The 14,397-nt window shown below is 44.2% G+C and overlaps 2 protein-coding genes and 1 pseudogene across 4 annotated transcripts in view; 1 reads left to right on the top strand and 2 right to left on the bottom strand.

Moving 5' to 3' along the window:
• EVI5 (ecotropic viral integration site 5) overlaps positions 1 to 11,168 on the bottom strand; it is a 136,782-nt gene extending 125,614 nt beyond the window's left edge. For both annotated transcript variants that reach the window (XM_080925648.1, XM_080925649.1), the window contains exon 1: positions 10,922 to 11,168. The gene's annotated coding sequence lies outside the window, so the exon portion shown is untranslated. The remainder of the gene's footprint in view (positions 1 to 10,921) is intronic.
• LOC308427541 (RNA-binding protein PNO1-like) lies at positions 263 to 1,106 on the bottom strand (annotated as a pseudogene). The gene has a single exon. The product of its transcript is annotated as an RNA-binding protein PNO1-like (transcript).
• On the top strand, positions 3,551 to 4,389 carry LOC308427561 (transcription factor BTF3-like). The gene has a single exon (XM_080925709.1). The coding sequence runs from the start codon at positions 3,655 to 3,657 to the stop codon at positions 4,141 to 4,143; it is 489 nt and encodes a 162-aa protein (XP_080781835.1). The 5' UTR covers positions 3,551 to 3,654; the 3' UTR covers positions 4,144 to 4,389.
• Positions 11,169 to 14,397: the final 3,229 nt, after the last annotated feature.

Here is a 14,397-nt window from a genome sequence, read left to right as displayed (position 1 = left end):
GCAGATAGAGCACTTATACATAAAATAAATAATTTTTTTTACCAAGAATTGATTCATTTTTAATAAAAAGTTTCAGAGTTTATGTAAGTTTATAAGTTTAGCTGTCAACCTATAACCAAAAAGTTGTAAGCAAGAAGTTGCCTTTAAATGACTGGGTTTTAAACTGTGAATCTGCCCTATGTGGTTAACTTACACAGTGAGTATAAATTGTTGTATTTTTCAGTTATTACACTATATTTAAGTTATCCTAAAAGCAGCTGAGTTCAAGTCCTGTTAAACCTTCCTTTTCTCCTTCTGCTCTAGCTGAAGCTGAAAAGGAACCTGAGTTCCAGGTGGCTAGGAAATTCCTCCAATGGTTTTATGTGAGCATCTCAGGGGTCCGTGGAAAATCAGAACCAATCTGTTGATCTGCTGGCCATGGCTCGGATATTGCCATACACCTTTGATGGAGGATTTCCTAGGATGAGGTTGCAAATGGCTGTTCTTGCCATCTTGATGTTTTGGAAAGAGCCAAGAATGTGAACTTTCACATCTGCCAAAACAATCCGTGTTAGTGTTACATTCTCTATAGTAAATTTGGTTTTTCCTCCTTTGCCAGCAATTCTTCCTATTGCCCTGGACAGGTGGTCTCCTTTTAGGGGCTTAACGTCTGTTATTTCAAAAGGTTCTAGGAAGAGGTCATCTAGATGGATAAGGGCAAGTGCATCCTCCACCTGAAAGCCAAGAACAAAGGCTTTCACAAAGTCGGCAGCTTTTGTCAGGGTACTGACATCCTTGGTGTCTTTACAATTTCTACATTTCTTGATTTCAGGTTAAAGTGTATCTGGAGTCCCAAATGTTCAACAATCGGAGTAAAGATCTTCATCCAGTTTACTTTCAATGGTGTGTATCTGTTAGCTGGGACGTCTCTTCTTTCCCAGTCAGGAGCTAATCACCACATGGGGGTGGGGGAAAGACCAGCCTCTTCGCCGGCCACGTCTCCTCCGTGTCCATGCAACTGGCCAGGCGTCTCTATCCTGACTCGCAAACAGCCCGTGGTCCCCTCTGTGTGTGACAGGAGTAAAGCTGTCTTTCATCCCAGTATTTTGGGTCTCCATCTCAGCCATGTTCAACCCGAATAAGTACTAAATAAATCTTTTTAGAAACAGAAATTAAAATTATGTCTTTCAGGACTGAAGAGCACAGTTCAGTGTAGAGCACACATCTAGCACACAGAATACTCCATGTGATCTCAAGAACAAAAACAAAATTAAGCTTTCAATGTTATTATTGAATAGCCAGCACAGCCCTGGGTTAAAACTATGCCTGTCATTTATACAAGTTCACAGTTGCCTGAGAAATGGAATGTAAAAATACAACAAGCACTGGAAAAATCAAAAAATTCATAGAAATTATGAAGAAAGGGCTAAGCAAACAACACAACAGTGATGAAAGTTTCCTTTCCTTTGACATTACTGTAAAGCAAATTTCAGAAAAGCAAAAGTTGGAGGACAGCTCTTGCTGCTGCCTCCACATTCATCTACAGGCGTTACTATGTGACAGGCCCTAAGACAAGACTTCACACTCATATCTTAGTTAATCCTCGCTGAGACAGACTTTTCTGAAGTATGTGAAGCTCAACAACTTCCCCAACATGCCTTAGCTACTAAATGCTTGAGCCACCTAATACCAGCCTTAAAATAAATCTAATCAAGTCACTGGTAAGAAGGTCAACTATAATTTTAAGACATAAAAATGAAAACATGTCATGCCTGAGAATTCCATTCAACTGATATCTCTTTAGAAAATTCAATTAATATACAGAGATGGACAAACTGGAGAATAGGATTATTTCTATCCAGCAAGGAAACTCCTTTAAACAATTCAAAATAGCTTCAGGAAGTCCCTAAAACTGACCAGATTCAAAGTCATTCTCAGACAGGCCAAGCTGAATGAATGCTATGGAAGATCAGAACAGCTGCCTGGAAAAGCTTTAGAATGAGTCACCTGGAAAGAACACACTCCAACCTATTGAGCCTCCTCTGTCAGCTTTAGTGATGCAGCTGACTTTGAGTTATTTCTGTTCCTGTAAATAACCTTTCACCCATATCCCTGTAATAATCCTCAATAAAATGCACTGGATCATTGGTTGACTTTGGTGGTTGTAGAGAAACTGTTAAGCATCACCTGTCAATAAAAAGCCTATAGCCTATGGCCAATGAGGTGAGGCAGAAATAGAAGGTGAGACATCATGCAGAGAAAGAGGAATTCTGAGTCAAGAGACTCACTCCAAACAAAGGAGTCGGTCACATGAAACTGAGAAGCGACGACCAGCCATGTGGAGGACTCAGAATAAATGGATAATTCAGTTATGAGCTAGCTGGGCAACAAGCCAAAGCATTTGGCCTTTACTCATGAAATTCTGGGCTTTATTCATGAAATATTAAGTCTCAGAACTGTTATTTCTGGGCACAAAGAGACCAGCTCATGGCTAAAGGGAGTGTCTGTACCTTGGTCTGTCCTAGGTTCCCTACCAGGGATAAACAGACATGTGCTGTGTCTGTCACAGCCATGGAGCTAAGTGTGATTGATGGTCCACACCTGCAGTCTCAACCTTCTAGAGACAAAAGCAGGCTAAGTTCAAGGGTAGCTTGCACATATTTAGCATTCTCAAGGCTCAGCGATTAAGAGCACTGATTGCTCTTCCAGAGGTCCTGAGTTCAATTCCCAGCAACCATTTGGTGGCTCACAACCATCTGTAATGGGATCCGATGTTGCCCTCTTCTGGTGTGTCTGAAGATAGCAACAGTGTAGTCACATACATAAGATAAATAAGTCTTTAAAAAAGGGAAAAGGCTCTGGGTCTGATCCCAAACACTGACTAAAAAATAAGGAAGCATTAAGATGTAAAACTTCTCCTGCCCTGCTACCTCTCAAGACTACGTGGGCTCCTCCCTCTTTCTTTTCTGCCAATGCCATGCCATCCAGACTGAGGAAACACCGCAAGCACCCAGGAGGCTGCGGCAATGCTGGAGGCATGCATCACCACAGTTCAACTTTGACAAGTATCACCCAGGTTACATGGAATCCACATAGCTCTTCTACATCCATGCATGTGCTATGGTACACACAGCCTGTTGATTTAACTTTTCTTCATTGTGAAAGTGTGCCTCTGTATTTCTAATTGTTAAAACTACCAGCAAAGCTAAGTGCTGATAGAATTTCAGTACTGTCATTTCTATGTCCTGTCACCAGGTTTTCTATTTTGTAACTATTCATCCCTCCTCACCTGCCTAAAGGCAACCTAGAAATGTATCAAAAGGTTGTCTCACTACTGATTGGTTGTAAGAAAGATCTGATGGCCAACAGCTTGAGCAGGAAGGAGGGCGGAACTTCCAGGGGAGAGGTGAGGAATGAGAGAGGAAAGCAGTTGTGGGAGATTCAGAAGGGACAGAAAAGGACAGACATGGAAGGTCCTGGGCTGGAATAGTTGGTTAAGTTTGACTGGTAGCTGGGAGACTGCCCCAGCAAAATGCCTAAGCTTTGAACTATATTAGAAGTCTCGGCTGCCATCTTGCGTCCCCGCGTGTGTGCGCCTTATCTCAGCTGGTCTGCCCGAGACCCCCTGAGCGTGAACCTTAGTTCCCCGCGCGGCCCCATTTTCACTCCGACAAGATGAAAGAAACGATCATGAACCAGGAAAAACTTGCCAAACTGCAGGCACAAGTGCGCATTGGTGGGAAAGGAACTGCTCGTAGAAAGAAGAAGGTGGTTCACAGAACAGCCACAGCAGACGATAAAAAACTGCAGTTCTCCTTAAAGAAGTTAGGGGTAAACAATATCTCTGGTATTGAAGAGGTGAACATGTTTACAAACCAAGGAACAGTGATCCATTTTAACAACCCTAAAGTTCAGGCATCTCTGGCAGCAAACACCTTCACCATTACAGGCCACGCTGAGACAAAGCAGCTGACAGAAATGCTTCCCAGCATCCTAAACCAGCTTGGTGCAGACAGTCTGACTAGTTTAAGGAGACTGGCTGAAGCTCTGCCCAAACAATCTGTGGATGGAAAAGCACCGCTTGCTACTGGAGAGGAGGATGATGATAAAGTTCCAGATCTGGTGGAGAATTTTGATGAGGCTTCTAAGAATGAAGCAAACTGAATTGAAGCAACTTCTGAAGAAGGTGACACTTGCAGAAGTCACAGGAGCTGCTATTTTATATCATGACTGCTTTTTAAAATTTTTTTGTTTATTATGGATCTGATAAAATCTAGATCTCTAATATTTTTAAGCCCAAGCGCCCCCTCCCCCCGACACTGCAGCTCTTTTCAGTTTTTGCTTATACCTAATTCATTCTTTGTGGCAAATTAGGCTGAAGAAGCCTGGGAATAAAGTTTGAAAAAGGTTAATAAAATTCTTTGCCTAGTTAAAAAAAAAAAAAAAAGTCTCTATATCTTATTTATACCTCAGGGAAATCCACAAAAAGTCTCAAATATATGTCCGCATACATCATATACATGCAACATACAAATATGAAAATATCTGGGATTTTTTTTTAAGATTTATTATATAAGTACACTATACCTGTCTTCAGACACACCAGACTCTGTCTTTAGACACACCAGATGAGGGCATCAGATCCCTTTACAGATGGTTATGAGCCACTATGTGGTTGCTGGGAACTGAACTCAGGACCTCTGGAAGAGCAGTCAGTGCTCTTAACTGCTGAGCCATCTCTCCAGCTCCCATATCTGGTTTTTTAATGTAAAAATCCATCCTCAACTTCAAGTTCTGTCTTCTCACCATCAAATTAAGGGGGAGTCTTCTAAACTATGTTATATCGGAAGATACATTTTTCTTCTTTCATATAATGTTACATAATTGTTTAAAGCTACAATTTTATCCAGTAACCACTTACACTATTCCAATAAGCTAATTTATAAAAACCTTTGAATTTATATTGGACATGACAAAATATCCATATTAGGTCAAAGATAGCAACTCATTATTTCAGCACTAATTCCAAGTCAAAATCTGCATCCTCATTTCTATACCACTGCCGTATAAAATTTTCCTGTGAACAAACAAAAAGACAGAAAACAGTTACCCACTGGACAGTCAGTTCCATGCTAACTCTTATTACAGATCTAGAACACAGAACAAGACAGTCCTTCAGGAATCCTAATAATGAACTTGCAAGACCATCAAGAGGAAAACCAACAAAGAAAGTCCAGATTAGGGCCAGTTTAACCAGTTTTAGAACATTTTTCAGAACACAGCTCCAAGTGTTGGCTGACTACAAAGAACAATGAACAAGTCCTGAATCAGCATTGTATTCCCTAAAGGGTGAAAGAACCGCAATGCTTGGCTGCCATGTGCGGAGCAGTAAGGAACTGCAGAGTGCACAGTGCAGTGAGTGAGCAAGGAGATCAAGTAGTTACAGTAACAGGCAGCTGGAGATGCAAATGGTTAACAGTAACCAAGCAGAGAAGTGAGATGGGATAGTCCTTCCTGAGAAAACGGAAGAGACCACAGCCAACAGGTCTACCTGCAAACACAAAAGTAACTGGCACCCAAGTAAATGCCAGGTGAGCACGGAGGTCTGCCTGAATTTCAGAATTCTTCATGAAAACAGGGGATTCCCCCAAGCTAGACAACCATGATCAGCACGATCTCTGTGTTTAACTGAGAAGAATAAGGTGGAAAGAGATAGGAGGGCCTCCAAAACTATGTGCATCCACACATGCAAATATGTACACATATGCCCACATACTACACACACAAAATGTGTATACTTTATATAAGCTTCACCTAAAAGAAACATATTATTTCTACTTTAGAAGGAACTACAGAGTGAAAACTATGTCTCACAAAGTCGGTTACTTGACTAGGCATGATGGTGCACTTTTAACTCTAGCACAGAAACATGCAAAATCCCTGAGTTCAAGACCAGCCTGATCTACATAATATGTTCCAGGCCAGCCAGGGCTCTACAGTGAGACCCTGTCTCAAACTTAAAAAAAAAAAAAAAACCTTGGCTTATGAGGGTTTTGTAAAGAAAATTGATATATTATTTTAGTGTATGTGTATACACACAGATTCTACACACACACACAGAGGACAGCTATCAAGAGTCAGTTTTCACCTTCTACCATGTGAGTTCCAAAACGGAACTCAGGCCATCAAGACACTGAGCACCTGCTGAGCCAATTCACTGACCCCCCTCGTGTTTTAAAGAAAAAGCTCGCCAAGTGTGGTGGTGCACATTGTTAATTGGGAGGCAGAGGCAGAAAGACATCTGTGAGTTTCAGGCCAGCCTGGTCACACAGTGAGCTTAGAATAGGCAAGACTACATAAAGACATCCTGTCTTGGGGAAAAGGAGAAGGAGGAGAAAGGAGGGGGAGAGAGAACAGGTGAGACAGCACCCTGGACACAATGGTGCATGCACACCATAATCCACTTGATATGCAGAGACAGGAAAACAGGAGATCAAAGCCAGAATTGGCTACACAGCAAATTTGATGCCAACCTGAACTACATGAGAGAGCCCACCTCAAAGATGTAAATATGGGGCTGGAGAGATGACTCACTGGCTAAGATCACTGTGGACCTGAGTTTAGTTCCCAGCATCCACATGGTGGCTACAACTATATGTAACTCCAGTTTCAGAGAATACAATGCTCTCATCTAGCCTCTGAAGGTGCTATACAAAATTATACACATGCATGTATACATGTAGGTAAAACACCCAACACATAAAAATAAATACCTCTTAGAAAAATAAATGTGAAGAAATAAAATACGAAGGGGGTGGGAGAGAAAGACGGGTGAAGAAGAGCAAAACAGTAAGTTTAATATTACATATTACAAATATGCAAAATCTCTTATTCAATAGTTAATGCACATGTAGATTTAGTAGGCTTCCAGATACCCAAATATATTTCTCATCTCTTACCTGACTTTCCCACATTTAAGATGAACAAGTGCTTTACAGAAAGTATCAATTCATCAGGCTGAATTATCTATGAAATAATTTCCAATTCTAACACTGTAAGACTCCGAATAACAACCTGTAATCTCAGAAGAGATGAAGACAAGAAGGTCATTCAAGGAGTTCAAGGTCAACCTAGGCCAAGACAAAGAATGTGAGGAAAGAGGAGGGAGGGAGGAAGAGAAAGAGAGAGAGAGAGAGAGAGAGAGAGAGGGAGGGAGGGAGGGAGGGAGGGAGGGAGGAAGGGAGAGGGAGAGAGAGAGAGAGTTTGATCATCTCCCTCCTGGCTTGGTAACTGCTCAAAAACCAAATGTAAAATGTGTGAAGCAGGTAAGATGACAGGGGTGGAGGTGAGATGTCAACCCATAAGTGTCTATATAATAATACAACGCAGCTGGGACACATCCAAGTTAGACTGCAGACTGATCACACCATCTTCAGAAGACATGGTTGAGGGACTGGTAAGATAGTTCAGTTGTCAAGTGCTTGCAGCACAAACCCAGGGGCCTGAATTCAAATCCTCATTTCCTACAGAAAAAGCTGGGCACAAAGCAGCAAGAAACCATAATTCCCAGCACTGGAGATGAGAAGCAGAAGGATCCCCTGGAGCTTGATGGCCAACCTAGCTGATTAGCAAGCTCCAGATTAAGTAAGAGAGTCTATCTCAAAAAAATACAGAGCAATCTAAGGACAACTGCAGCTGTGTACACAGATACATGAACACACATACACCACACAAATGGGTATGTATGAAGAAAGAAAATGAAATTTCGCTGTAGTGTTTAAGACACAAACCATTAAGGTCAGGGAAAACTAACAAACAAGAAAAGATACAATCATCAGCAAGTTTCAGAGGCTATAGAAAACTAAGCCAGTATGAGAACAAACTCAGTTTATACCACAGAATTCTCAAAAGGCTCAGGAATTTCCGGAACAAATCCAGGGACAGAAACACACACACCACATGACGCTGATGCAGTCATGGAAGCCTGGCACCTTCAGTTCAAGGTCCAGAACCCATGCAAATGTAGAAGAACCTACTGCACGGGGCTGTCTTCTGCCCACCACATGCATACCCATACACACAAACACACAGAAATACAAACCCTAACAATACATGTTTAATTTAAAAAAACCCAGATGCTACTGTCTGAACATATAAATCAAAATGGCAGACACCACGGAGCAGAGAATAGGTGCAATAATTAAGTCTGCAGCAGGTACAGCGAAACCACCAACCACATACTTAATATAGTGAATTTTATCATATATCATAACATCAAGTCTTAGACGTATGCTGTGTGGGTCCTATCCCTAGAGATACTGCTGTATTCAGTCCACTAATGACAAGGATATTTTTTAAAAACTCTCCATAAGATTATAAGACACAGCCAAAGCTGAGAACTTTTGCCTGAAATGAGATTATATAAACTCTGGTCTTCCTTCCAACTAGCTGTCAGGTGCTTTTTCTTCACCAGGAACAGAAAAACAAGAAGCTGTCAGTCAGTCACAAGAAGACCCGCTACCAATCAAGCAATAATACCAAGTTGAAAGTTAACTTCGAAGAAGCAAACTAAGCAAAGAAAACAAAGCTTAATGAAAATGTCTTTACCTTCCTGGGGTAGACCGAAGAAAACAAGATAACCACAAACCAAGACAAGAGATGGATGAGCAAAAGACTGAGGAGAGGAAGCTGATCCTTCCAGCTTACAAATGGTGTGGTCAAGGAAGCAACTATTTTGGGCCAATCACAAAAGCCCAGAAAGACTAAGGACATGCACTGCCCAAGGTCAGTGTTAGCCTTGTATAAGGGTACAGCAGGCTTTCTAGGATCCCATTCCTACCCTCTCATAATTTATTCCTGGAAACACTACTGTGGAATAACTCCAGACCAAGCAGAGTCAAGTTCAAGGCTGAAAGCCAAGGGATTAAGCAGAAGTGTTTTTAGCAAACAGCAGCCACCCACTGCCCGCTTCCTCTGCCCAGTTTTCAGAACACTGGCAGCCAGATGTGTATCAGGTCCCCTTATCCACAGGAGATCCATTCCCAGACATGTAGTAGCTCCCCAGAAGCTCCCATTGCACCATCCTCCGAAATCCATCCGTGTGGCTGTGCTGTGCTGTGCATGCTGAAGCGCTACTGCCAAACTAGCACAACTTCTTGATCCTCCCTCAGGATTTTCCAGACTTAAGACTGTTCTTAGCAACATCCACACCACACACTTCTTTATTATTAAGTCAATAATAGTCACTGTTTCACTTCAAAGCAGCGGTTTTACAGCCCTACTTTTGGCGCATACAAAAGGAAGTGCTCTTCCACTTGGGGCCATTATTAGTGAAATGAGGGACACTTGAGCACAAGCCCAGAGATGGCAGAGCAGTCCATCTGACAACCCCAGCGGTTTCTGATTAACCAACGGCTGTGCTCAGCCTAGATATGCCGTACAAAGGAGTAATTAGCATCCCACTCGGGATCAGCTACTCAAAATGCATGTAACTTAAAACTAAGTGAGCTAATCTGTATTAAGCCCTCAGAAGGGTGCCTGCCCAAGAGTAAGTTCAATTAAAAAAAAAATAAAAAAAGACTTCCAAGTTGTTTATCGCTGGAATTTTGCAGATACGCTAGACGGCTCATAAAAGAAACCTTGGAAAGTAACACAGTTGCTCATGCAAGGTTCTGTCCCCAGCACTACAAAAAAACGGAATTAAAAAAACAATAGAAAAGCAAAATAACAAAAAAAAGCTAAGCATAATTCGTAAAAATGGCACTTCACAAAAGATTAATACAAAAATAGCGAATAAGATATTTTTAAACTCAATCACCAGGCAAAATAAAGTCACACACTGATAAGGTAATGTACCGCCACCCAATCGCAGCATTTTTTGAAGATGATAAGCATCATCAAGTAAGTATGGAATAACTAGAGTTTCACTGATAGTACAACCGTCTTGAGAAAAGGCCCAACAGAACCTAAAGCCAGAAATGTAAGAAATAATAATCTACCAGAAATTGTGACAATATAGGAGGTCAACAGCAGAAGTATGGGGACAGCCTGGGCTACATAGCAAAACTTTGACCCAGAAACAAAACCAAACAAAAAACAGCATTTCCACTCCTCCGAGGTATATATCCCAACCTAGTAATTTCTTGTTAGTTTGTGTTGCTTCACTTTAAAACTCATGACCTCAATGATCTTTTTGCTGCAAATATACTTGAATAAATTTCCTTGACACAAACTTCTCATAAAAGGCGAGCATTTTCTGTCTTACAGAAAGCAAGGTTCTGGAACACTGAGAAACTGTTACTAATAAGATTAAAAAAAAAAAAAAAAAAAGCACTGCTCAAAGATTAAAAAACAAAAGTACCAACAGATCATGTTCCTCTAACTTAGGGAAGCTCTGGGATTCATTCTCTCGGCAGAGAAGAGAGGCAATTATTCTCCAAAGAAAACCGCTTGTTGCTCTTCAAAATCCCTCCGGCAGAAACAGGACAGCGAAGGAACTGGTCCAGAACTTTTGCTTAACTCTCCGGTGAAAGGACCTAAGGTCGGAGTCACCAGCGCAGCCGCCGACACCACCACAATCCGACCCGCCGGAACCCCGCGGTTAATCTCAGGCTAGCCCCGTTAGGCGAAGGGCGCCCCGGTGCTCGGGCGCCCCGTGCGCCGGCGCTCCGCTCACCTGGCTCGCCCATCACCTGCCCGCAGCCGCCGCCACGCGCAGCCGCCGCAGGCCGAACGGAGACGCCAACTTTCCGAGCAGGGCGCGGCGGAGCGCGGTGTCCTCCAGGACGAGCCCCGAGGCCGCCCGGGCCAGGCGAGCGCGGAGAACGCAGGCCCCGGCGGGCTCGCGCCACAAGCTCGGCGGCGGCCTCGGGTCGGCGGCGCGGCCCTCGGCGGCGCCCGCGCCCTCCCTCGCCGCAGCCCGGCCTGGCGCGGCGCCCCTCACCTTGGAAACCTGGGGTGGACTCCGCCGTCAACATGAACTTCCCATCCAGCCGGCGGCCGCGCCGCCGCCTCCTCCCAGCGCCTCGGCCCGGCTCGGCCTCGGCGGCCGCGTCCCCCGCGTCCCCCGGCGCTCGCCTCCCGATCGGGAACCGGGAGCGGCCCGCGACCCTCCGCCGTACCGCTGACGACTCCGGAGAACCCGGCGCAGCCCTGCGCCCGCCAGCTCCGCCCGGCTCCGGTCCGGTCGCTTCAGGAAAGCCCAAGGCGCAGGCGCGGCGAGGGCCTTAAAGAGCCCAGCCGGCCTCTACGGCATAATGGGTTCGAGCAGGTTAGGGCCCCGGCCGCGCTGGGGAAGCCGAAGCAGAAGCCAAAGGGATTGGACCGAGGAGAGCGGAGGCGGGGAGATCCCTCTCGATCCTCCGCCCCTCTTCCCAAGCGCCCAACCCTCGGCCCTGCAAACTGCTGACCTCCCGGTCGCTCGGGCGGCCCCTCGCCAGTCAGGGCAGCCCAGGACACGCCCCCTCGGACACCCCCCCCCCGGGGGGGGCGGGCGAGCATCCGCGCTGGGCTGCGGGGCTGCCAGGCCTGGGGCGCGCACAGCGGACCCGCAACCTTGCCAGGGCTGCCCCGAGTCCCACTTCCAAAAACATTAATCAAGTGGCACTCGCGGTGGTAAAACGGCCTTCCACCAATCCTCTGGACACCGTGGGTTTATTCGGAGTCTGACTGAGAGCAGAGGGTGGAAGGAAATTACTTAGTTCGGGACAGAAAACAGCCTATTCATTTGGGTCCTGTCTCGGGAAGAGCAGGCAACAAAAACTGATAAAAGCAAGATAAAAGCAATATAAACCTTTTTTTTTTTTTTTTTTTTTTTTTTGCTATACACTTAAAAGTGACCAAAAGGATAGTAATTATCATCATGCAGTCAGAAAAGCTCCAAAATTGTTTACTAATTTGATACCACTGATTTTTACATTTATATTTGTAAGACCTGTCCAGAAAAGGTTCCACTATCGTAAGCACTTCTAGAAAAGACTATTTTTCAGCAAGATTAGGATATAAGAAATGGGAAGTAAAACTATGTCCTTCCTCCACCCAGCTTTGAAATTTTCAAAATAGTTTGAAGCAATTGTTTTTGCATAACTTTAGGTCACGTTATTAAAGGCAATGTAATTACATTGTACCAAGCAAGCAGTGGTGTCCCGTGCCTTTAATCCCTGCCTGAGTGACAGGCAGACAGATCTCTGAATTCAGGGCCAACCTGGTTTACAGAGTTGAGTTTCAGGACAGCCAGGGCATCACAGAGACACACCACCCTGTCCCAAAAAACAAACAAACAAAAATTTCATCGTAATTTAATGTATCTACCATAGCAAAAAATAATGACCTTCCTCTCCAATGTATCTGCCAAGTCTTCACTTTTATCTGCTAAAGTTTCCTTGAATCTCTTTCATCTTATAAAAATAGATTTTAGTGTCTGAAGGTTCATGTTTAATTTAAGCAGAGTGCTCAAACCTCCCTGTTAAGAAGGATGGATAGGAAGATAGCCACCGATGCTCACAAGACTATTAACACTGGTTGTTTCAAATGCAGAAGGCAGGGTAACTAAGTATTTCCAGAGATGAGAAGATGATTTTTTATGAATATCCAAAGGCTTAAAGTACTATTTTTTTTTTAATTTTAAAGTATGTGAATGAACTACGAATTTGGGAATAAATAACATCAGGGTATACATACAGTCTATGATTCTATACATTCGAAATTCCAGAAGAGGAGAAACTGTGGTGAAAACAGTCATGGCAAGGCTGGAGGGATAGCTTACTGTGCTCAGCATGTGACAGAGAAATCACTTTGAAATATGTGCTCTCGAGATAATAGTCCTGAGGAGGCCATTAGCTCTGGCCCTCCAGCATTATCCCTGGCTAATGCTTTTCTCTCACTTGCCCCAAGTGTATCAGTTTATTTGGTAAAAGGGCTTACACTTTAATGCCCCACTTTAGTTGCTAATTCTAGCGCTCATGGTGCTTGGGCACTGGCGTAAGCGATATTCTATGGTGTGAATTCTACTCTGACACCATCTCTGCTCCTGACACTCTGCTGCTTGCTCTCTAGAGTCTAGATTCTAGTCCATACCATCCCGTGGAAGAGACGGAGGACCTGTAGCAGTGGACAAGCTGCACAAAGGCCGCCTTTATCTGCAGTCAGTTCAGTTAGCAACTCAGAGTTCTGTGTTCCATCCTGCAGACCCTTAGCAGGGAGTTAGATCACTACGCAGGCAAGAAACTCCTCTACACCTGCAAAGGTTCCGTCACAGAAAACCATGACATTGACTGCCAAAGGTGTTCAAGCCAGCCACATGAACCCCATTGGTCCCCAAAAGAAAGCACAGGAGGCATTCTTCAGAGAGGTCACGTCACCCCAGACACAGAGGCCAAACTCACCAGCCACCTTCACCCTGAGAATTTTAGCTTAAACAAGAAGGGCGCTTATTTCCCTTCTAGGATCACACTGTCTAATTCGGAGACCACAAGAGCCACTGGACACCTGCTTCTATCTCAACAGCCTCAACTTCTCAGTCACACATGTTCCAAGTTCAGTAACAGCACCTGCGGCTTGAAGACCACAGACAGAACATTGCCATCTGTCAGAAGTTATGTTGGTGGCACTGTTGCAGGAGGAAGAGAAGGGCTCCAGATAATGGTTAAAACTTTTTGTTTTAGGAAAAAAAAAAAAATGAAGCCTCGCCCTGAAACAGTTATATCACACCTCATTAGGCATTTTACTTACCACAGTAGGAATCTAAGACACTCGGGCACAAAAGCTGGGACCTCTCCACTTACCGAGGTTCTAAACATGGCTTCAGCCTCTGCACTTTTCTTTCAACTGTATCCACTGACTGTAAGACAGGAGCACCGCCTTAGGAAAGAACATTGCTTCACAGCGCACATTCTTGCCATCTCTTGACCCTCATGTGGAGGTAGAGACTAGACCACCATGAATGTAAAGATGAGTTGTAGCTGCATAGTTTAGATATTGTTTTTTCAAGTGTCTGTCCATGTGACCTGTGTGCCTGTGTATGTGCCTGTTCCCATGTGAGTGTGCTTGTGTGTGGATGCATGTGGAGGCCTGAGGCTAATTGCTGGGAGGCCTCCACAAACACCCTCCTTATAATTAACTGAGCCCAGGACTCTCCAGTTCAGCTCCTCTGGCTTGCTTCCAGCATCCCCTGTCTGGGCCTCCTGGAACCTAGAGTTATAGACAAGTTACCTAGCTGTTTGGTTCTAAGAATCTGCACCTCAGTCTTCACATTTGAGGGTTAAGAGCATTGCTTGCTGAGCCATAGCCCATCCACCACCTCATTGCTATTTTTAAGCTCCATCAAACCAAATAACAACTCTTGAAATTGTACCGCAAAATGGGACTTCAGTACAGGGTGCCACCTGATAAAAGAAGTCTGTTTATTTCTTGGCCTTCTTC

The sequence above is a fragment of the Micromys minutus genome (assembly GCF_963924665.1).
Source record: "Micromys minutus genome assembly, chromosome: 11".
Classification (NCBI taxonomy): Eukaryota; Metazoa; Chordata; class Mammalia; order Rodentia; family Muridae; genus Micromys; species Micromys minutus.
Note: the sequence above shows the minus strand (reverse complement) of the source record. Positions and strands in the feature narration are given on the sequence as shown.

What these genes read in the sequence shown, in the direction of transcription:
- LOC308427561 (XM_080925709.1), top strand. Translation starts at nt 3,655, where the DNA reads ATGAAAGAAACGATCATGAACCAGGAAAAACTTGCCAAACTGCAGGCA.